General features: G+C 32.7%; 2 protein-coding genes across 7 annotated transcripts in view; one reads left to right on the plus strand and one right to left on the minus strand.

The window, feature by feature from the left end:
* LOC111517780 (uncharacterized) overlaps positions 1-15,041 on the plus strand; it is a 47,702-nt gene extending 32,661 nt beyond the window's left edge. For 3 of the 6 annotated variants that reach the window (XM_074169945.1, XM_074169946.1, XM_074169947.1), the window contains 5 exons: positions 409-690; positions 2,218-2,502; positions 2,814-2,865; positions 12,189-12,301; positions 14,796-15,041. In XM_074169945.1, the coding sequence (XP_074026046.1) occupies positions 409-690; positions 2,218-2,502; positions 2,814-2,865; positions 12,189-12,301; positions 14,796-14,936 (873 nt within the window). In that variant the 3' untranslated portion in view covers positions 14,937-15,041. The remainder of the gene's footprint in view (positions 1-408; positions 691-2,217; positions 2,503-2,813; positions 2,866-12,188; positions 12,302-14,795) is intronic. The other 3 variants (XM_074169948.1, XM_074169949.1, XM_074169950.1) reach the window with 3 other exon arrangements.
* Positions 15,042-17,543: 2,502 nt separating this feature from the next.
* Grx5 (Glutaredoxin 5) lies at positions 17,544-19,079 on the minus strand. The gene is made up of 2 exons (XM_023174053.2): positions 18,609-19,079; positions 17,544-17,795 (listed from the first exon to the last, which is right to left on the minus strand). The coding sequence occupies exons 1-2, from the start codon at positions 18,847-18,849 to the stop codon at positions 17,620-17,622; spliced, it is 417 nt and encodes a 138-aa protein (XP_023029821.2). The 5' UTR covers positions 18,850-19,079; the 3' UTR covers positions 17,544-17,619.
* Between the last annotated feature and the right edge of the window lie 5,309 nt (positions 19,080-24,388).

Genomic DNA, 24,388 nt, shown 5'->3' on the forward strand with positions numbered 1-24,388 from the left:
AATTGAGCTTGAAACTCGTTAAAGTTGATAATCTTGAGAAACAGATCATAAATTTCGATGGTGTCAATCTTTCAAATATTCGAGATCTTCACACCATCCACATCAAACAATGAAAAAGGACTGCCAACTCCTTGCCACTAAATTTATTGAACTCTGGAAGTTGTGGGTAGAGTAATTATTGCTAATTATTAAATCATTGATGTATGATTTTCATTGTAGAAGTGAAAGTTTACCTTGCTGGAAATACCTATGCTAGGTTACTTTTCAGCATTCTATGTACATTATCTCCTGATTGATTATGAGCTTAGTGTGTGAAAGATGTATCAGGAAAAAAGTCTCAATTCTGGTGTGTGGAAAGTATCAAAATTGGAACTTTCATCAATACTTTAGATTTTGAAATTATTTTAGGTCGAGAATGGTGGATCAGCGCCTAGAATTTTGTCATTAGATGATTATTTCATGGTTGAACATGAAAAACAAATTTTGGAAGATGGAAAAACTCAAACAATTAAGGAGATGGTTTATGAATATGAAGCAGAAATGGAGGAATCCTACAGATCCTCACTTTTGAAATCATTCAAGAAAACGATAACAGATGGATATTTTTCGTTTGTTATTGTAGACAATGTAAACGATAAGGTTAAACATTTTGGAGAAATGTGGAGTTTTGCAAAACAAAACGGATTTCAGGTATATTCATTTACGTTTCACATAAAATGAAAGTGGAAAAATATTTAATAAAAATATGAGATAAATGAGCTGTTTGATAAGGACGTAGAGTAAATACTATAAACAAATTGGTTGAAATGTTGATAATTGAGAAGGTAAAATACAAAAGGTCTTTGGTCACACTAATACAATTGTTCATTAATTTTTTTAATGGAACACATAAAATTCCAATTATTTCAGTATGATCATATGTCTTGAAACGAATCATTCTTTTGAGCATAGCCTTCTAAAAAAAGTAAATAACATCAATCAATTTTTTTTAATAAGAGGTTTTGCATGAAACAATAGTATGAAAATGAGTTGATTTGTGTGTAAATAATGATAAGTATTGTTTTACAAACCAGATCTGTTTTTTTTATACCGTGGTTATTTTTAGCCCATATTGGAAATATGTTGTCAATGTGAATATACTATTCTAGGGGACTATTGTCTCGAAGTGGCAAGAAAAACAAAAAATTATCAAAGTGACATTTTGTATTGACATTTCTACAAAATGATAAAATTTGGTTATTTCACAAAAATTCTCACAGAATTCATATATTGTTGAAGGAAATCATTTGTTATCAGAACGATAATGCTATATGGAAAATGAAAGGTGAAGCGATTTTCAAAGAGAAATTGTGTGATATTTATGTAAGAAAGAGGATTGACCGACATGAAGTTTTTTAATGGAATCCACTTCCATAAAGTGAGTGGTGTTTTCAACGAATTAGATGGATAAATGGTGTGTGCAATTGTGATCCGTTTTTTCCTACAGTCGTTATAATGAGCTTTAAATGTTTACGAGGAACTGTACTTGGTGTAAAATCATCTCTGTTGAGTTGTAAACATCTAAATTTGTTGATTGTTTTATCAATTCTAAGTATAATTTTCCAAATGTTTGCTAGTTATAGATGTTAGAGAAAGCGGTGTATGTCCACGTAATACCCTTTAGACTTTTTAGTCATTATGAAAAGTTGTCTGTAATTTATGTGAAAAACTATTACAATAAAGAAACGCAATATAATCAATGATTTTCTTATGCCTGATGTTCGAAATTACAATACCTAGATGTGCCACTCTGTGATCCCCTCGAATAGGAAAAAGTGGTTTGCACAGAACTATGATAGAAATAAGATGTTTTCGTGTGAACCTTCACAATGGAAACAAGCTGTTTTGCTTTAAATAAGATTTTCAACATGTTTTTACTATGGCAAATAAGTTTTTTGTATGAAACATTATATAAACACAACTAGCATTTGTACGAGGTGATAGTGGTTTAGCTAACTATATTTTGAATTTTTTGTAACTTGAGTTCTGCATTTTAGATCCTCAAATAAATTATTTATATATCCCGATTTTTCAACCATTATTTTCCATTAGGTGTATAAATTTTATAATAATCTGTAATACTTTGGAAAAAAATACTAAAATACCAAAACAAAATAATACTGAACCTAACGTGTTGAGGTTCAATATGTTCGATTGAAAATTATCAAATTATTTCAGGTCTATATTTGCCAGTTGGATTTGGATCCTGTAGTTTGCATAAAACGTAACATTCATAATAGAACTGAAGCTGAAATAGAAGAATGTATTGCTGGTTGGGAGCCCACACCATCTCATCATCCTACAATTGATGCTTCTAACCTTCTACAAGCATCTAGTGCTATTACAGAAGTTGAAATGGAACTTGAAGATAACCAACCGACAGAACGACAAGAAAATGAGCAAAAAGACCAACCACCTCAACAAAATTTCCCAGAAGAAGAAAAGAAGGTTGGAGAGGTAAGGGTAAGAAAATCTTTGAAGAAGAATAATTTTTTTTTCCTTGTAGGTTATATAGATAAACGTTATTACTAGTAGTTTTGAGTTTCTGTCTTATGCTATGTCTCTTGATCTGATCTTAAGTTAATGATGAAATTATATCAGATCACTGGACAGATGCAAACTGTGGAAACCCAGAATTTGAGTTTTGTTAGAATATGTTATATATGTATATTTACTAATGACATTTTTTCACAGCGCTGATTTTTGGTAGTTTTGTTAGATTTCATTTATATTGTGTTTTCAACTGTTGTACTAAAAATTCAGTATCCCCTTAGGACCAAGTAAGAAGCAAATGGGACACTTTCGACTGTTCTAGTAATAATCTCGGTAAGTTCATTAAACACAATGATATTATCGAAAGAAACCTAGAGTTGGTACTAATAGAATGTACAATCAATTAGAACGGTTGGCTCAAACATAGTTAGTTTCACTAGAGTATTCAAGATGAATGATTATCATGAATATGCCACCTTTGGTAAACTACATGATTTCTTTCGTAAAGGTCACAGACAATCTGAAGTGATCGTAGAATTATCTGTAACATGCACAAAGTTCGATAATAATGAATGAATATTTAATGATTACTGGTTTTATAAATAATGTGATATTTGGTTTTTATAACTCTATCACTATTTTAGAAAGTTTATCTTCTCAGAAAGATATTTTTGAATCATGGTGCTCTTTTATTATTGAATTATCATTATTTGACATATGTAATACAAGATTCATAATTTTTGAACAATTTTTCCTCATTTCAAATGAAAAAAGTATATGTTACATCAAGTTGTTCTAAAACCAAACGATTGCTTCCATTCTTAAAATTCTCTATTGTTAGCTTCTTTGACGGAATTTGCTGAAAAACCTATAATTACCTCCCTAATTCACTTGATATGATCGTCTTTACTTTGGGCGTCCTTGGGTAATATAAGGGTATATTCGCTAAATGTTTATGAAGATCAAATCAAGGGAGTTGAATCTGGTAACTGAAGATAGGACTGCAAAAATCTTAACATCCCTGTAGGACAAGCAACTGCAATAAAATTACTAAAATTTCATATCATAGAATCAATTGATTCTGGCTCTGTACGCGTCATCATAAGAAGAAATTAATATTTGTTTGAAAATGTGTGATGAATATTATGAATGAGACTCAAATGATTTGAAACAGCCTGTGCTGAACTGTGGAGGATATATCTCGAAGCTGCGTCAATAACATATTATATAACTATTATTATTACCAAGAAACATTGTGTGTTCATAACAGAAATCAAATTACATTACAGTGTAATAATAGAGAAAAAATATTTAATGAGTATTACAGAAGAGTTCTACTGAAAAGTAATGGTAAAATCTGATATTTGCTAGCCTTTCAGCATGAACTTCTTCTCAGGTTAGATTTCTTTTATCAGAACTGAATGAAACAACAGATTTGTATAATCTGTTAATATTCATTTTTCTAGGATTGTATAAATTCTACATTGGTTCTGAATTCCGTAGTTTATACATTCATTTTATTTTGTCACTTCTTCATTGGTTTCAATGTTGTGGAAGCTGAACCCCATGTTTGTTTTAAGTATTGCCATTGCGAATAAACAAAAAATATGTTTTTTAGGTATTGAATTTTAACATACTGACCCATTATATACACAAGGTAATAAGTAAACAAATTTCTTATATTTTCAAAATGATTCCTCCAGGTCAACGTTTCGTCTATAATTAGGCCTAGGAATTTAGTTGTATCACTATATTTCAATGTTTTGCCATAACCATAATGGTTTATTAGTGTAGTAGAATGTGATGCGGATAATTCAATTGCATAATCAGCTCCAGATAGCTTCATGGTGTAGTTTTAACAGAGGATATTGTTAGTGGTATTTACGGCTTGATAATGAAGAAATATTTTTTTAAACCACTTAAAAATTATGCTTTATAACAAATTCATTCAACAAAAACCATATCAATGAAATATCCAAGTATTATGACCAATCATCTTATCTCTTCATTCATGCCTTCATTGGATGTAACTTCATCCACTTTTAATAATGAAGGAAAAAATAGTAAATAACTACTCAAAACCAATCAGAATGGCGCAACTTGCAGTCGTTTTTTAAACATTTTTAAATATCTAGGATTTCTCTCAGACACTATAGCATATCAAATTATTATACCAATCAAAAACAACTTCAACGCACTATGGAAATTTGGATAGTTATACTAGGATATTGCTTCTAAGTTTATTGGGATTTATAACTTATTTAAAACGAGTTGGAATGGATAATAAACTTTTGATCATATAGAAACATTATGGGTTTTTAATCCACCAACTGCCACATAGAAAAAATTGTGTGATTTTGAAAAATAGCACGGGTTGCGCAACATTAATGTTGTCATCCAACCTTAGCTTGTTAATCATATTCAATAACACTTTTGTGAAATGTTCACAAAACAATCTACAAAACCATTACCTATACAGAAACTTTTGTATGGTCAAACTTGTGCTGTGGTTTTGTATAAGCTGCATTGTGATAATATTGCAGTGTGTTATTGAATATGTGTATATGTATTTTTATCAAGTATTGGTCTATGCCATTACACTTATCTTATTAATTTTTATTGACTAACTTTTCCATATATGACAAAAAAATATTTTTTTTTAAATTATCATTATAAAATTCTTGTACATTATAGTATGGTCTGTCACTTGAAAAACTTTTCACAGCTTTCCTGAAGCATTGTAAAGATTTTATTTCTGTTATATTCTTTGGCAAATGGTTGAACATTTTGCAACCATTATAGATAATGGAATCTCTTATGAGTGATGTCCTAGGTATTGGCAACTTAATGTTGTTGGATTGCCTTGTCACATAATGAAACCCGTGTGTGAATTTAAATACAAATTTGATAAGTTTATTCACCTTGATTGTCACACGATCTTGGCAACTTTTTACTCCTCGTAAGAAATCTCAGACCGAACTAAATAATTGACTTGATAGTGAATAGTGAACTTATTTCAAGTTTGATGAATCATTTCATAACTCTCGTCGAATTGAGCTGTATTAGTGTTACAAATGACGGAAGTCAGATATATTTTGTATGGTGAAACAAAGAGAATATTACAAACCCTCCTTGTAAATTATTATAATTGTTTTGGTGGCGGGTTATTAAATCGTTGACTATGGGTTGCATAAAAAAGAACCCTTCGTCCTTAATTTATGGAGGGAGAAATCAATCGGAAGTCCTTCTACCTATATAGGATTTGTTGATTTTGTTCTTGAAACTGAAGAATGGGCTTTTCAAATAGGATTATTTTTGATCTGTAGGTAAATATTTATCAAGGTAGGTTGTATATGATACACTTCAGATATCACGTTTCCCCTCAAAAACGCCTGTAGCTATTTATCAGGTGGCCTCTTCTAGTAGTCTGAGAGCCAGCAACGTTTTTGAGAAAGAATTTTAAGAAAAGTAGTTCTTCAATATATCATTTCGAAGGCTTCCTTGAACAACACACATGCGGGATACCTTGCTACCATTAAACGTTGTGTTAATTACTGCGCAGTGCGCCTATACAGGTGAAAATATTGAATTTCAAATTATTTTGAAATTTTGTCGGTAACTTTTGAACACTATTTGAAACATGAATTTCTTATTGCCAGACATTTTTGTTATTGACAATTATGTGCCAGATGCTATTTTCAATTAAAAAAAATAACCATTTTAGTTTGGTTGTAAAATATTGTTTTATCTATATATAAATAATTGCAAAATTTATTTGCCAGACAGTAATTCTGTTGTTTAGTCAACATTCAGATGACGTCAATCTTAAGTCACATGTTCACGTTCGTTGTCGTATTTGAGGGTTTACAGTGAAATATTAACACAATAATGGCTAATAAAATGCAATGTTTGTTATGTGTTAAATTTGATTTGAAACAGTGTTACAGTTCTTTAACAGACGTAATAGCTAAGTATCATAGTATATATGGCAATAATTGCTTCATCGACAAATCTTCCTAGTAGATCTAGGTCTCCACTGTCGTTGCCGGATACTTCAATAAGTGTGAGGTTTTTCTAGTGCATCTTTTTTCCTCAACGTAATTACCGAATACTCAGTTGGTGTGAGAGAGTGTCATATGATGCTTGTTCAAGTCCAAGAAATCTTGTCCTGAAATCTCGCCTATCGCGGATCATCGATCAACAGACACAAATTATTTCAAAAACTACACCTCACGATTTGATCTCGACAAGGTGTAGTTTTTTAAATTACTATGAATCTTCATCAAATAACAGCCGAATCAATCATAAAAAAATAGACACAAGTCTTGGAAAAAGCTGGAAAAATATATGTTATATGTATAGGCTGCTTAATTCTTCAAATGTCAACGATGTTTGCTTCTATCTATTTTCAGAAACTTACAATCGAGAAAATCTGCTGGTACTTTTGATTCATCAAGCCTACCACTATGTGAAGTTGAATTATATTATGATTTATTTGTTTTGGAGAAGCTCTTGCTTAAAAAGTCCAACATTACTATCACCGACAGCTTCTAGTTGGGTCATCAGTGACGATAAATACGATTAAGTCTGGTTTGCTGTGGAGCGTTTTCCAACAAAAGTTGCAGATATTATTGTAAAAAGTAAAGTATTATAAAAGTGTTATTTACAAATGACAAATAAAAAGAGTAACTTAATTATTGAAATGTATATTTTGTAGCAGAACTTACACTACTAGACAACACTACCAAAGAATATGGTGATGACGATCATAATAATAATTATAATGATGAAAGCAGTGACGATTGCATCACTCTTTTGTGACAATTAATATGGAATGAAAATATTCGTTCCAGTTTCAAATATATTGTAATAAGTTATTAAGTATATTCATAAATAAACATATACATTTTGATACCACTCTTATGTCATTTTCTCCTGTCTTTTTTCTGTAATTATTCAGGTATTTTTTAATATTTTTGTTGAAAATTTTAATATTTAATTTTTTAAAAATAAAAAAATTGAAATAACATCTAACAGAACATAATACCGTGGTGTTCTACAGCGTCAATCTGGATGTTGTCTAAAAAGCAAATTAATGTCTGGCAAATGAATTTTGCAATTTTTTATATATAAATAAAATGATAAGAAACTTACAGCCATACTAAAAAAAATATTTGTAATAGATAGCAATATGGCACATAATTGTGAATAACAAAAACATCTGGCAATAAAAAGTTCATGTTTCAAAAAGTGTTCCAAACTTACCGACACCGTTACAGGTGGGCCGCGCAGTAATGAACTCAACGATCAATGGTAGTTGGAACGCTGTTCGCAGGAGCATTAGAAATTATATATTAAAGAACCAGCTTTCTTAAAATTCTTGTTTTTCTAGCGTTGCTATCTTTCATACCATGAGGGATTTTGTCCACCTATCTATCAATTTAGATAATTGAGAAACCCAAATGAGTTTTCAACTGATGTTGTGTATCATTATGAAAGGTTGGCTCAAACGTAGCTAGATGATAATTATCCAAACCATTGGATAGGCAAAGGTGGTCCTTTTGAATGATCCACTAGATTACCTGATATGGAGCCCTTCAAATTATCCAAACCGTTGGATAGGCAAAGGTGGTCTTTGAATGATCCACTAGATTACCTGATAAGGAGCCCTTAGATTTATTTGTGGGAATTAAATCTAAAGTAAACATTACACAACCACAGTCTATTCCACAGCTCATGGTTAGAGTAAGAGATGCTCCCAACGAAATTACTCCAGAAACATTCCATAAATGAATTTGTAAGCAAACTTCATTACTGTCAAAACTATTATCATAGTTTATTAGGCAACTTGAAAAAACTGTATCTCTGAATGTTCTTATAAAGATGGCTATCATGGACTAGTACAGTCGACTTTAATTTCCGGCTTGATCTTCTGAGAAAAATCAAGTTATACAAATGGAATATTTTCCATATAGAATAAAATAACATAATAATATTTTTTTCAATGCAATACGATCAATGTGGACACATCAAAAGTCAAACTTTCGAGAAGTTGATTCTCATTTACCCTAAAAATGTACTGATTTCAACAATGGTTGATTTTTCCAATTGAAATAAATACATTGTTTCATCATCAACTTATAATTGAAAATTACATAAAGTAAAGATTTGTTTTTTAAATATTCAAGATGAACAGCATTTACATATCTATTCTTATTAAAAATTTTCGTGACAAATTCAACTTAGCCAAAAACTATTACTTCTCACTCTCCCTTGTTTATACATATTCTCAATACCATTGAATATAAAGAAATATGAAAATGCATTTTGAGAAAAATAAAAAGTATCATAACTGTAATACGAGACAAGATATGATTTATTCATAGAATTTTCATGCCTTGTAGTACACGATTCTTGTCTTTAACGAGGCATTATTTGTTATAACCGATTTTGAGAGTAAATATATTTTACACTGTTTTATGTCATGTACGCACAGGGTGTTTTTTGTGAGTTTCCTGAGTTTTTTCAGATTGTTCAAATTGTTACTGACTGATCCTTGTACTGAAAATTGAATAAATTCATATATTATTATCATTATATTATTTGATTTTTAAGAATTTCATATCTGTTCATTTGTTGACTATAGGTTTTTACTACCTTTGTATAAAGTTTTGATAATGAATGAATCTATCTGTCTCTTTCCTAATACCGACTTCTAGCAGGTTTATAAAATTAGCAGTGTAACAATATTGTTCGGGTTATTTCATTCTTTTATCATATTTATTTTCTGAAAGTTATTGAACCAGTCATGTTTTATCAAAATACAAATATTTTCATTTGTAGTGCATAACACTTTTCTAGAATCTCATTTTTTACTATAGTAAAACGAATATTTATTTGTTTTCATCGATGGGATGGGCATATTCTGAAAAATTCCATGTATATTGAATTTTTCCAGTATTTTACTCATTTGAGTAATTTGACAATTATCACCACCAGTTTTTTGTTTTTTTATCAGAAATGAACGAGTGCTTAATTAATAACATTGAAAATATCTAATCTCCATGAAATTAGATCAAATCCATGTAAAAGATAGATAGTTTCTGTAGTGTGCGAGCGTAACTGTTTAGTAAAAATTCGATCGTTTTTATTTGTAGTTTTGAAAGTTTCTGAATACCATACCAAGAAAGTAGAGACGATGACGTCTCTCCAATATAGAAGCTTGGCCTTGCAACTGACCGCCTTCAAGATCCATAATCTATGATATTCATGGATCAAGTCTTCTGTCAAACACATAGATGGAGTCTTTGTAGGAAAATATGTTATCGCTTTTACTACATCGGGCTGGTCCTTTAAGGACAGTTGAGTCCAGAAATGTATTTGTGGTTCAGCCTACTACCACTGATGAGACCGTTCGCGAGTCAAAACAACGTTGTCTTTAATATTCAAGGATTGAGTCCTCTGTCGATCCCATAGATGGCGTCTTCCTTGGGGGAAGACTTATCAAGCTTATCCTTTGAGGACAGTTGAGTTCAGCTGATGAGACCTATGGCGGGTTGGTGTTGGATCAGAAATGTTTTTTTTGTAGGTCTAGTTTCAACCATACCAAAATACCAAGTTTCCAATTCAAAAGTTGTTAATGAGAATATGTTGAAAGGAAAAAGATTTTTAGACAAGTTTGAGGGAACTAAAATATATTTGCAAAACACGATAATCTTGACAATCTGTCCCCGTCAAATCTTTTAAGAGCATCTCTAGTGAGCTTCCCAATTATATATATATATATATATATATATATATATATATATATATATATATATATATATATATATATATATATATATATATATATATCCTTTATTTAGCAATGAAACTGCTAATACAATACATCTATGATCAAATACGACACCACAATGTATTACACAGAAGGGTTTTTAAGTGAGGGTTGATCGAGCAGATGGGGTGAGAGCATCAAACTATTTTAGTTCCCCCTATTTCGCCCTGATGCAGGTTTAATTATTGCTTGCAATTTTTCAGTTTTCAAGATGTTCCAACAGGCAACTTCTTGATTTGACAAACTGTTAAACTTCATATAACCTTATATAATGTATCTGATTTACCAGCTATTAAAAACGCTCTAGATTTTTTAAACCTTAGATTACACCAATTAATTTGACTAAGTCACTGCCATAAAAAACTCACTTTATTTCAAGAATTTCCTTTATTATTCTATGAATTTCTTGCGAACGATATTAATATTTACTTACTATAGTCTATTTCCTTAAGCAGCGGAGTAATACATCATTTTTAAGGTGCTGTTCATAGGCGTACATAATTGAGTCTGTTAAAAGTGTGAATGTTTATTTTAAACATTGAATGTTTTATAATTTCGTATAACAAATCTCAGAAGACGTTTTATAACTTTATGTATACGGTTAGTAACAAAAATATGGAACACCTGTATTAACAATTATCAGATTTTTTTTCAATTAAGTACCGAAATTTTTTTCTCCTTTGAATTTCGATTAAAATTTTCAAAGCATTCTGTCGATTACCACGATTACATAAATGGCGACGTGTTTGAAGAATATTTTGAGCAAATGTTATTCCACCGTATTCCACCTAAATCTATGATTGTGATGGATAATGCAAGTTATCATTCCAGAAAAGTTGAGGGAAGTAGGTGTCATTGAGTGGGTTTCGACAAAAAAAAAAACATGACATTTGATGAAAGTATGGTTAAAAAAGAACTATTTTTCGTTGTTCAAATGCTCGTTTCACGGAATATATAGTCGACGAAATGGCAAAACTGTTTAAGGAGCCCCTAAAAATGTCTATTTTGAAAAAGGGTGAAAATGTATTGAACATATAAAAGAACAGGAAAACCTGTGGATTTTATCACATGAAAACACCGATAACACCATAAGTTTTGCCTATACTTGATATCTTTTTAAATGAGCATACCTATTTATTATGTAAATATTTTGAACGAAAATTTTATAACATTAATTTATAAACACCGTTACTAGTTTTATCAAAGCAAGTCGAGAACCCGGTACAGTATTATAAACCCGACTTATTTCAGCTGTGGCAAATCATAATTAAATCTCAAAATGTTTAAGCACTCTGTGTTTAAGAAACAATTCACAAACACGAAACAATTGTTTATTGTTTTCATTTATGCCTCTTTTTTCTGTGTGTTGGATTGTAGCAACTTGTTTTACATTATGGTCATTCTTTTGAATTTGCAACCACCCATAAGATTATCCAAAGGGTGAAAAGTTTAGCCCCTAAGGTGAATGCGAGAAAACTGTTTCTTGGTAACAAAATCTTTCAAGTGAATGGAATTTGAGAAGGCATTGAATTCTCTTATCAAACGTTCATTAAAATAAGCGGCACTGGCAACAAAAGTTCTCATCGTAATTTTTTTATATGTCTAAAAATAATCTTGAACAATTGAGATGACTTCGTATTGCAATGGTAGAAGCTATTTTTTTTCAGTGTTGGATGTTTCACAATTGTGAAATATCAGAGCAACAAATTCACCAAATCTGTTCATCAACGTGAAAACACAATCTAAATATTTGAAAAATTATTTAAAAAATCGTATTGCAAATTCTATAAGTTCGAATAGTAACAACTATTTTCTTTTACAGCCAAGCTCGATGGAGTCAGTAAACCCCTCCGAAAATCGCACACCATGGAAGAATACCTCCAATTGGAATCCGAATGGGAACCCCCGAAACCCTCCAAATCGGGGAAGAAGAGGGTAGGTCATGCTCAAAGTATTTAATAACTAAGTTATTCAAACAATAGATAATAATTCAATGGTTGTTTATTGGGGGAAAATGAAAACAATCATATAAACGTCAAGACATAAATAACATGGCTGAAATGAATAATAATAACAATCATGAAAGGTTATTGTAGTCAAGTTGCTGAAAAATAATTCCATTAAAATCAAAAGATAAATAGATGAGTACTATTCTGATCATTCCCAATTTGATTTCAATTTAAGAGCCACCGGTAGACAGCTGTTTCAGCCCGTTGGGCATCAAGTTCAGGTAAAACACCTAACCCTTGCCTCTCGTGTGAACCTACGACTTTGTAGGTATGTATGGCAGATACCCGACAGAAAAACAACAACTAACTCAGCTAGTGCCGCACAGAAGGCTGAAGTAAAACCATCAGTCAGGCATATGTGCAACATCTTCTGTTTGGAAGATTCATTGCAAGTAACTTCTTATATATAAAAAACAGAAATTAATTTCATTTGGTCGGGACGACCACCGATAGAGCGGTTTTTCGGAGTACTAGCTCCTCGTCAGTACCGGGAGGGTCATTTCAGTTATATAGTATAGTATTAGGTATTGGTCCACCATCTTTATTCATAATATCATCATGTTAACTTATTTTATGTTACTTATTTCTACACTCTCATGAGCATCTAGAGGCCTGTTGTTAACTTGTCTAACTAATCTTAATGAACTAAAGTCTATGAAATGGTTTTGTTGCAGAATATGATGAGTGACTGCTGATTTTTATGGTCTTTCATATTTTAGGTGTGCTAAGTGTTCTTTATATCTTACTAGTACTATGTTGCTGTATCGCTGCTGTTCCAACCTTCTCTATGAAAAATTACTTATACATGTCAAGTTTCATCACAATCGGTTGAGCGATGTAGAAGTTTATCACTTACCAACCAACAAACGAACCAACCCATCAACAAACATCCATTTTTATAAATTAGATTTTAATAGATCTTTTTGTCTGTCCATAATATTTTTTTTGCATCGCAATCCTTACATTTAATTTCGTAAATTCCATACTTTTTCCGAATTCTCGACTTTGTCCTTTGGATTTTCTGAAAGGCTCTGTAGTGTACGACCTGTTTCAAATATCACCTTCATACCTAGTTCCTTGAAAATATTTCCAAAGTTCTGTCATGTATTGGTGGTATGGAACTGAGATATATTTAAAAATGGTTTTCATCGTTTGTAAAAGTCGAGATTTCGTCATTCTTAACCTAAACTTTTTCTTCCTTATAGTATCATCTACAATACCCCTCAAGAAACTGTTATTGACTGATATTTCCTGTATAGCCTCATTTTCTTTTGTGAACCTCTGAATACATCGTATTTTAACCTTCCACATTGACTCCTCATTACCAAAACGTCAAGAAATGGAAGTTGTCCTATATTTTCTAACTCATACGTGAATTTTATTGATGGAAATTTGTTATTTAAAAAGGTAACGAAGTCCTCGATATTTGATTTTTTCTTATCGAATATCGCAAAAACATCATCCACATACATCAGCCATATCCTAGGTTTCCAGATCGAATCTGCTCATGAACAGGTTTGCCAGATAGGGGGACAAGGGGTTACCCATAGCTGTTCCCTCCTGTTTTTCATAAAAGCAACCTTCAACCTGGAAACGATTTTGTTTCATACAAAAATTAGTGAGAGAAACGAATTCCTCAATTTTGTTATTATTGAAATTATTTTTCTCTAGTAATTCCCTGAGATATTGTAAAGAATTGTGGTATTGTGGAATTGGGACGCTAGAAAATAAAAGAACTAACATCAAAGGAAACAGAAATCTCAGCTACTTGCAGAACGATGTTTTTTGTATGTTGTATGAACTCTAAGGAGTTTTTTTATACTAAAACCTTGTTCCGCAATAGATAAGCCTTCAAATTCCCTAGTGACCCATTGTGCTATTTGGTAGATAGGAGATCCAATAGAGATGGGGCGCATTGATTTGTGGAATTTTGGGAGGCAATATAGTTTTGACACCGTTGGGTTGGAAAATTGTAAGTTCCGTTTCAGTTGAGGGGTAAATATGTTGTCACATTTATTGAGGAAGTCTTTTACTTCGACAATCATCTTTTGTAACGGGTTCCTGGACAATTTCGCATACGGTCCGTTAGTGATGGGAGTATTGACCCTTTTGTAGTAGTCCGATTTATCCAGAATTACTGCTTTGTCTTTTGACTTTTCCTCTCACACATGAGATGTTCACAAAAAAGAAACTGAAAATACAGGAAATAGCATAATACTACTTAGCTTATTGAAATAATATTATTTACTGTATTTGTTTTTGATAAGCCGAATGCCAGTTTATGTAACTTGAGAGTTGTAGTTTCAGTTTGATTAGAATCATTCCAAGGTATATTAACATGAACCACACACATAGAAAATTTTAATAAAAAATTTCTTTGGTATATTTTGATACTTGATTTCATGAAAATATTTTTTTAGGTACGGTGGGCCGATCTGGAGGAGCAGAGGGAACAGGAGAAGATGAGGCGAATTGGATTTGTTGTAGGACATACGAACTGGGATAGAATGATGGATCCAACTGGGGGAAGCAGTGCACTAACTCAGACAAAATATATTTGAATATCGTTTATTTTATGTTTCAATTTCAATGTACAAGTAATACTTTCAAGGATTATATTGGGTTTTAAATCCAAACATTCATATTAGTAAAAGCGTTGAGTAAAATTTTGTTTTTAATTCCTCCCCATTTTTTTTCAGTACCATTTAATATTCATATCTTCATTTAGTCTCATAATATATTTTTATGAAGTTTTTATATTTATCAGAAATTCATTTGGATACTAAAAACCAAAAATTTATTATTAATTGATTGAAGGAAGTGATAGGCTAGGTTAGGTCCAAAGTGAGTGGGTCTATTTACCCCTCAACTGCAACCCGCAAGGGTTTATTGTGGCTCACACATATTCACATTCTACCAAATAAATCCAGTTTCTTAACGAAGCCGATAAGTTTGTATGATGATTGGTTTTTCAGGTCAGATGGTAAGAGTACGGCTCTGTCAAACTCTAAAAACCTGATTCGGTCCCCAGCTGGGCAGGCACCAAGTTTGTGCTCTGCTGTTTCATCATTTTCCAAACAGAGGCGACACACACTGTCTTCCGACAGTCCAATTCTCTGCATATGATGATTCAAATGACAGTGACCTGTCAGAAGGCCTGTTAGACATCGTAGTTCATCCCTACTGTAGTCCAACAACTGTTTGGTATCAAACTTCGAAGAGTGAATAAACGCGTTGGAGTGAGCCAATCCTGGAAGATTCTGCCAGAAGTCCATAAATCTTCTTGCCATCCAGGTGTTCAATCTTTGTTTGGCAAAGCCTAAAGAGAAAGACCAGAGACAATCTTTCAAGTCTTCCTATCGAGAAGAGTCGTTTTTGGCAATTTGCTACTAATTTAAAGGTTGATCGGTAGGAGCCAAGAGCTTCCAACGGCGCTTGACTGTCCGAGAATATTTTTATTGACTTGTGTACGAGGTTGGGTTCTTCCAATCTCTCCGCACACAATTCAATAGCGTAAATTTCCGCTTGAAATACAGTCGCATAGGTTCCTAGGCAGGTTAGGAGATAATAACACAAAGCCTTTTGAAAATATTTTCAATCATTACCATATGGTTGCTATTGTGGTTCAATTTTTTTAAAGCTTTTTAGCAGTGTTTCTCAAAGTGTGCGCCCTGGGGCGCCGTGGAACCTTTACTGAGGCGCCGTGGGCCACAGGTGAGTCTCAAGGTACAACGTTTTACAACATAGATAACTGAGAGTCAGTACCTATACCTATTAATAAAAATCCTCTGATATGATAATATCGGTAATTGCAAAATGCAATCCATTCAGACAGCCATCTCCCTACTTTTATTAATTAAATATCTAGTGTAGTCTTTACGTTCGGGGCGCCGCGATTACCTTCAAGAAACATAAGGGAGCCGTGAATTCGAAAAGTTTGAGAAACACTGTTGTTATATATAGTAGGTTCACTTTATCTTAGATAACTTTCCAGACGAATTTAAAATTACTAGTACTTCCTATCTTTAAGAAATGTTATCTGAATGATATTGAAAACCATAGACCTATATCAATAATTCCTATTTTCAGAAAAAAAATATAAAAAAGAACTAATGTGAGATTTTCACTTACTTGACAAGTGGAAATCTCACATTGAAGTGTTTTTTGAATATATTGTAATGGATTTTCATCAAGTATCAGTAAGTTCTATCGTATCTTAGAAAAAAAATTGATATTATTTTAAAACAGTAACTAGATCTCAAAAATGGTATTCCATTATATTGAAGCTTTTCCAGGAAGGAAAACATACGACATTCAAATGTACCAAAAAGGAGTTCAAGAGTTTTTGGTGAAATATATTCCATTATATTTTTTAAGAAGAAAACAAAACTGGGATGATACAAAATATAGTGCCTGATAAATGATGTAATGTTGAATATAACGGACCTTAACTGCAAAATGAAAGAAAATTACCCCTACATTGAAAACTAAAATGATAAAAGACTGGACTAGGAATATGAAGTTTCTGCTTATTTTGCAAAAAATTATCATTTATTCACTTTACACTTTGGTACAGTGGGTACATGTGTTGCTTCATAATGAAATAGACACAAAAACATAGTACAGAACATCACAAAAATAATAGATATGTCACATGAACATTATAATTGATATAAATTGATCGCTCATCAAGTTACAATTCGAAGGGAAGCTCTATTACCAACTACTTTCACAAAGTCGGAAGAAAGTGTCAGGCAAAAATTACTCATGACTGAGTAACTTCTCTACAAGAATAATTTTTTCAATGCAGAATAAAAAACTACTTCTGACTTGACTTTCCTAATAGTTGACACAAGTTTTATTATTGCACTGAATAATGAGGACCATCTAAAATGAGCCGTTTTATGTGAAGGAATTCTTAATAGCTTGCTTTGGCGGGTGTCTCAACCATGAATATATGAGTTCATGGTATATGTATTGATATTTTTATGGATAAAAGTAACACATTTCAAGATAAATATGGATAGTGTAATTAAAATGCCCTCTCTTATTTGAATGTTTTCATCTCATTTTCTTTGTCTGTAAGGAATGATTGACATTTGGTTAAGTTGTGAAGAAAAATACATGTGTACATCATCAAATTATATGGTGAATTGAAATGGCACAAAACAATATCAAGTTTATATTACAGTAATTATGTCTAATAAAAATGAATAATAGGGATGTAGGTACACGTTTTTAGTATCATTTCTCTTGATCTTTTTTCTTATCCAGAAGAACACTATGAATACCTGCTTTTTCTAATTCCTCAATCAAATCACCTGACTGATGCATTTGAAGCATAATGTCACAACCTCCCACAAATTCACCGTTTATAAAAACCTGAGGAATTGTTGGCCAGTTTGAATATTCCTTTATTTCTGAAAAATACAAAATCCAGTGAATTATCAATTGTGTAATGATTCATATATTAACCTCACATTTAAATTGAATACAATTATTGAATGATCAATCACCTCAACTATCCAGTTAAGAATATTAAAAAGGTCCAAGCTCTGTAATGGTTTAATTAATATTATATACTCCCGAATGAAATTCAATTTTTCAGATGATCACGATGGTCAGAACTGAATCATTTTGCAAGATCAACATCTCTAATCACACTATGAATTACAAAATATATCTACTTCTTATTAAAAATTTGACGAAAGTATGCAGTTCTTATATATTCATAGTTATGGATGTAATTAAGATTCGGTTTCAAAGTATTGAAATTAGTTTTTTTTTTTATTCATTATGGTATTTCAGAAGCTCAGTTTTATTCATTAATCACACATTACATTTGTAAGGATTAAAATATTAGGCATTCTCAATTGGCATTTGGTGTCTGAGGTTGGCGTAAAACTGACAGCAATTTGAAGAGAGGTTGTGTTTCTGAGTAAAATTGGTATCTTGATAATAATTAATGAAAGAATCACTGTTGACCGCTAATTGTACCTGTAAAAAATCACTTTATGAATTGCAGTCAGTTTTATGTCAACCTCTAATGACAGCAAATCTTAATCCAGAACGTCTATTATATATCATATTATGGGTAGAGTAACATCCAACTAAATACTGAAAACCTTTTTCTTTTCCCTGGTTTTGGAGGACATTAGGAAAAATAGTTTTCAAAGAAAAGGTCCACTATATCCTAATCACTTTTTTTCATCCCAGATATAAAAAAATCATACCTTTTCGGAGAGCTTCGTCCTTTAAAACGTTATGAGAATCATAAGTTACTCCATGCATTCTCAAAATTTGGACTACTGCATTGCTAAAGCCACATTGAGGTTGTTCAGGAACACCTTTCATAAAAACTACAACTTTATTATTTTTTACTAATTTCTCTATTTCCTGTCTAGTATTTGAGCTGTATAGTCTGGAGACTGAAAAAATATGACGAAAACCCCTACTTTTATTTAAAATATTCATTTTCCACTTTTATATAACCTGTACTGTAGCTCCGATATTCTGTGCCCGAACCCTGTACAAAAATGCCATACAGTGACGTCTCATGTTTCATCTATGATAAAGATGGGTCTGTATTTTATGATACCTTCATTCTGTAACCGTACTGTCGCGGTATTGTATTTTGCTAGACGGTTGACGATATCGCAGAGTATCGTCACAGCATATTATGCTGTGGTATCGTATAGCGTCTCTTCGCCTCCAGTATATTGTACCGTTTCGCTAAGTTTCATGAATGGTCACAGTACTGTGGTCTAGCGTCTAGTCACTAGTGCTAGTTCTCGTTCTTATTGAATCACCGAATCTCTGTCGCGGTGCTTTGCTGTGGGTTACGTAATCGTGATATACTATACTTATTATCTGCAAGGTGTTATATTATGGATCTTTCTGGCATATGTATTAGTATGCATAGTATGGTCGTTCCTTCTCGTGCAGTTTCGCTAAGGTTTTCTGTCGTGGTATTTTCCAGTCTCGTTCGCGGTTGAAACATTCTAATGATGGAGCGGTATTTCCCATCTCTATTCCATGATGCTATGTATGACATTGAATTCTTGTTTTCAATCTGTGAAAAATACTTTTACTGAAATTTGGTATCATTTAATTTGTACATATGCTATTTTCAAAGAGTTTTGCATATACATTTATCAATTATGGTGTTTGTTGTGTTTAGCAGTGATTGTTTTGATTTTCAATCATGACATTTAATATTTCCAGAATATCTTTATATATGAAAGAACGTGGTGTTAGTTACACTATTTATAACTCAAGAACGGATGAACCGATTTGTCTGAAAATTGGTGGAGAGGTAGTTTAGAACAAGGAGAGGGACATAGGATACTTTTCATTCCATTCGACTGCGTTTCCGTGAAGTCACCAAGAAGTCGCTATAAAACGTGGTATAGCAAAAACGCATCTGACATGGAATAACAAAAAAAAAGTAAATGACAGCTGAACGTAATTTTGTCAATGGTTAATGAAGGCAATTGATGATGGAAATGGTGGTTTATGATGCCCCTGGTGGAACTTGTAAGACATTCCTGATGTCATTAGTTTTAGCTACTGTTTGTGCGAGATCCAACAATGCGCTTGCAGTTGCTTCTTCTGGAATAGCAATCAGATTGTTAGAAGGATGCCATACAGTCATTCAGCAATAAAATTGCCGTTAAATCTTCAAAGTATTGAAGAACCAACATGTAATCTTTCAAAAAACTCCGCAATGGCCAAAGTTCTATCAGCATCGAAAATCATCATATGGAACGAATGCACAATGGCGCACAAACGTGCATTAGAAGCACGTAACCGAATATTGAAAGATATACGCAATGACTCGAGATGTTTTGGAGGTGCAATGATTTTACTGTCTGGCGATTTCCGCCAAACACTGCCAGTAATTCCAAGATCAACGGCTGCCGACGAAATAAACGCTTGCCTCAAATCATCGAATCTATGGCGCTATGTGAAGAAATTTCAGCTGACAACAAACATGGGATTTGCATTGCTTAATGATACATCTGCTGAAGATTTCTCTGAGCAATTGCTTACTATCGGTAATGGTCGAGTACCGGTCGACGAATCGAGCGGATTGATTTCATTTCCTCAGAACTTCTGTAACTTTGTCTCATCGAAAGACGAACTTATCAGCAACTTATTCCCAAACATAATCACCAACTACAAAAATAATGAATGATTGAGTGAGCGAGCAATTTTAGCGGCTAAGAATAAAGATGTAGATGACCTAAACTACATAATTCAGAATGATCATTGGAACAATGCATTCATTCAAATCAATTGACTGTGTAACAAATGAAGATCAAGCCACCAACTATCCAATTGAATTTTTAAACTCCTTGGATGTGTCTGGCTTACCACCGCACAATTTAGGCCTGCAACGGTACACGTTTGGTGGTGAGTAAATTGATGAACAATGTGACTTACACGACGATATTCAAAGGAAAATTCGAAGGTGAGGAAGTTCTCATTCCGAGGATCCCGATGCTCCCAACCGACATGCCGTTTGAGTTTAAAAGACTTCAATTTCCAATTCGTCTTGCATTCGCCATGACCATCAACAAATCACAAGGTCAATCCTTGAAAGTTTGTGGTCTGAATCTGGAAAATCAATGTTTTCACATGGTCAATTATATGTGGCATGTTTACGGGTCGGAAGACCATCTGCGTTGTTCATTTTTGCGCCTGATAATAAAACAAAAAATGTCGTGTATCTCAAGGTGCTTAACTGAAGAGTGCAACCTAATAAAAAATAATTGAAATACTTGATTAATAGAAAAATTAAATTAATAAAATCAAAAATGTGCTTTTTTATTGCCTCTTAGGCGGAACGAAGTTCGCAGGGTCAGATAGTTTATAATATGTGGTTTCAAGTCGATGTGTTTCATCACATATTCATGTGCCATCCATTTTCTTCTGCGTTCTAAATTTATTTCGCCCGCATCTGCAAGTATGGCGTTACTAGGTGTGGATTTTAAACATCCTAGTATAATTCTAAGTCCATGTACCTATGTACGTTTGTTCTAGTTTTAGTTTTTTTGTACATTTGTTAAACAGTATGGCTCCATATTATAAATGCGTTCTCACCAGGCCATTGTATGCCATTTTCATTGTTGTCGGACTCGCCCCCACTATAGGTATGTTCTGCAAAAGCATTTTATTGAATTCATTACCACTTTTACTTCATTTACTATATATTTTGTGTTTATCTCATTTTAAGTTATGTTATGATCGTTTATATATAGGTATTAACATTAACATCACTTTATATTTTTACATGAGTCTCTATTTTAATATAAGATATACTCGTATGTATATGATCTTTCTCGTTTAACCAGTGTTGTTTCGCATTTCTCCTGTGATAATTGGAAATCATGTTCTTTCGTCCATGTATTCTCATTTAATATTATGTTCATTTTATCTTTTGTTTCCATTATATGATAATATATTTTTTTATTGAATATGCAAATTGAATAATATATTATATTGAATATAGTTTATGAATGTTGACGTTGTCATATGCTGCGTTTATATCTGAGAACACACTATAACATTATATTTGAGGTTAAAAGCAATTTTTCATATGAAATTAAATAACTATAGGGCAGTCCATTGTACCTAAACCTTCACGGAATCCCATTAGATATCTAGATAATATTTAATTGTGTTCGCATTCCCATTCCACCCGATGCCTAATTATTCTTTCTGATATTTCAAGTCCGAACTTAGCCAATACTAACGGTCTATAAACATTCACATTTTGTATGCCTGTCACTGAAAAGTTTTCCATGCTTTCCGTAATTGATTTCCGTCTAGTATAAACTAGCATGCCGCCAGGGTTCCGCACGGGTGCATTGCTGATACTAAATATACATATAAATCCGTGGGATCGCTGCTAATCATAAACCCTGTGGGGTGTAACAATTTTGCAGGTCTGCAGGTCAGCAAATGGTTCTCAGTAGACATTCCTCTCGTAATCTTGTAGTAGGACAGAAATTCTTGCAGGTGGGGTCTGCCAGACATGAATCTCGACCGGGTTGATCATTTTCGACAAAAAATGCAGTGTCCGACCGGAAGTTCGGTTTCGGTTGAGTTTCGGCAAAAAAAAACGGGTTTCGGTTTAGTTTCGGTTTCGGCGCCAAACCTGCCGAAACTGCGGGAGTTCCCGCGCTGTGATAGGTCATGTTCGGCGCATTGAATTTCATACAATCGACGAAGACATTTTGCCGCTTCCACGTGCCTAATCATGTCGTGACTATTGTGATATTAGATATCAACTCAAATAAGTAATTTTATGTTTAATATTTTTGAAAACCCATCAATAATATTCAAAAGAAGAATCTACACCTACTCAAATGAACACCTCACCTATTTTAAGTATTTTCAAAGTGCAATTAATATTTTTTCTTGAATAAGGGTTTTTAATGTTGATTATCAATAAGTAAAAATGTTGAAGAGTGCATAACGTTGTGATTTCAAGATAAAAAAATAAAGACTGACTGATTATAATAACGTTTTCTTTATTTTTCCCTCGAAACATAATCCATGTAAGGAAGTTTCGGTTTCGGCCGAAACTGAGACCGTTGCCGAAATTCGTTTTTGATTTCGGTCGCAAAAACCAGTTTCGGTCGGAAACTAAAAAAAAGTTCAACCCCCACACAAAAGTTTCACAATTCTTAAAAAATTAAAAATACATTTTACAGATCGATAGAAATTCTTGCAGGTTGGGTCTGCCAGACATGAATCTCGACCAGGTTAATCATTTTCGGCAAAAAAAAATTTCAATCCCCACCCTTTGAGTATGAAAAAATTCACATTTCTCATAAAATTGAAAATAAATCTTGCAGGTCGCCAGAAATTTTTGCAGGTCGGGTCTGTCAGACATAAATCTCGACCAGGTTTTTTTTTGTGAAAGTTTTTCATACTCAAAGAGTAGGGGTTGAATTTTTTTGTCGAAAATGATCAACTTGGTCGAGATTCATGTCTGGCAAACCGGACCTGCAAAAATATCTGCTGACCTGCAAGATTCATTTTCAATTTTTTGAGAATTGTGAAACTTTTGGGTGGGGGGTTGTTATAAATTTCAGGTAGACTATCGATGAGCCTAACTTATGACGCTCATTTATCAATTTACTCGTCCAAAGAAAATTCTTTCAAATAATATAGCGAATGAAAATAATTAAATTTGTCGGTCCCATTCTGACTTACCTCTACTATGTTATAAATACTACCAACATTCAAAAATGTTCAATAGGTTGACAATTATTTCTATATGTTATAAGAAAGTTGTATCATGCGATTATTGGACACAGGATATAAGTTCTCTTCTCAAGACATATCTTTAGTTTTTCGCAAAAATCTCAGAAACCTTCACTTTTAGGCAAATAAGATGTTATGACTTTTAGGTTGAGTATTGATGAGCTTAACTGATGTCAAATGCTCTATTGTCAATTCAGTTGTCCAAAGAAAATATGTGGGAAAATATGATCACATATCATCGTAACAACGCCACTGGTTTACGTTAATTGAAACATATAACTTCGAATTATCACGTTGATGAACCTTGATTAGTGTACCAAGTTTGAAATGTCTTCTCCAATAGTTTTGAAGAAAAAAAAAATTTTTTTTTCGTACTTTCAACACCCTGTATCTCAGAGGGGATGCATTTCAGGACATACCTTGATAGAAACTATTCATCTCAAAATGAGCTGAGAAATCTCTAGTCGGAGTTTGTCGGTCTTATTCTGACTAATCCTGTATATCCTACACGTTCATGCTTATCTGTAAATGAATAGGTTTAACACAGAAAGAACAGCGATGGATGCATTATTTTCGGAAGGCCTATTTCCAAATCTTAATCAATTAGTGGATATCTGATAACTGAAATCATAAAGATGATGAAGGTTAAAATAAATATAGGTGGGCGGGACGGCATTTTTCAGTTTTGTATTTGTATTGCACACTTCCGGTACTTCCCTACGTTGTTCTACTGAGA

This window comes from Leptinotarsa decemlineata, unplaced genomic scaffold (genome assembly GCF_025532065.1).
Source record: "Leptinotarsa decemlineata unplaced genomic scaffold, Ldec_3_MD MMD2_P_RNA_scaffold_6, whole genome shotgun sequence".
Taxonomy (NCBI): domain Eukaryota; kingdom Metazoa; phylum Arthropoda; class Insecta; order Coleoptera; family Chrysomelidae; genus Leptinotarsa; species Leptinotarsa decemlineata.

What these genes read in the sequence shown, in the direction of transcription:
- Grx5 (XM_023174053.2), bottom strand. Translation starts at nt 18,849, where the DNA reads ATGAATATTTTAAATAAAAGTAGGGGTTTTCGTCATATTTTTTCAGTC. An exon ending in GGACGAAGCTCTCCGAAAAG is followed by an intron (nt 17,796 to 18,608) that starts GTATGATTTTTT and finishes TGTATTTTTCAG; the next exon opens with AAATAAAGGAATATTCAAAC.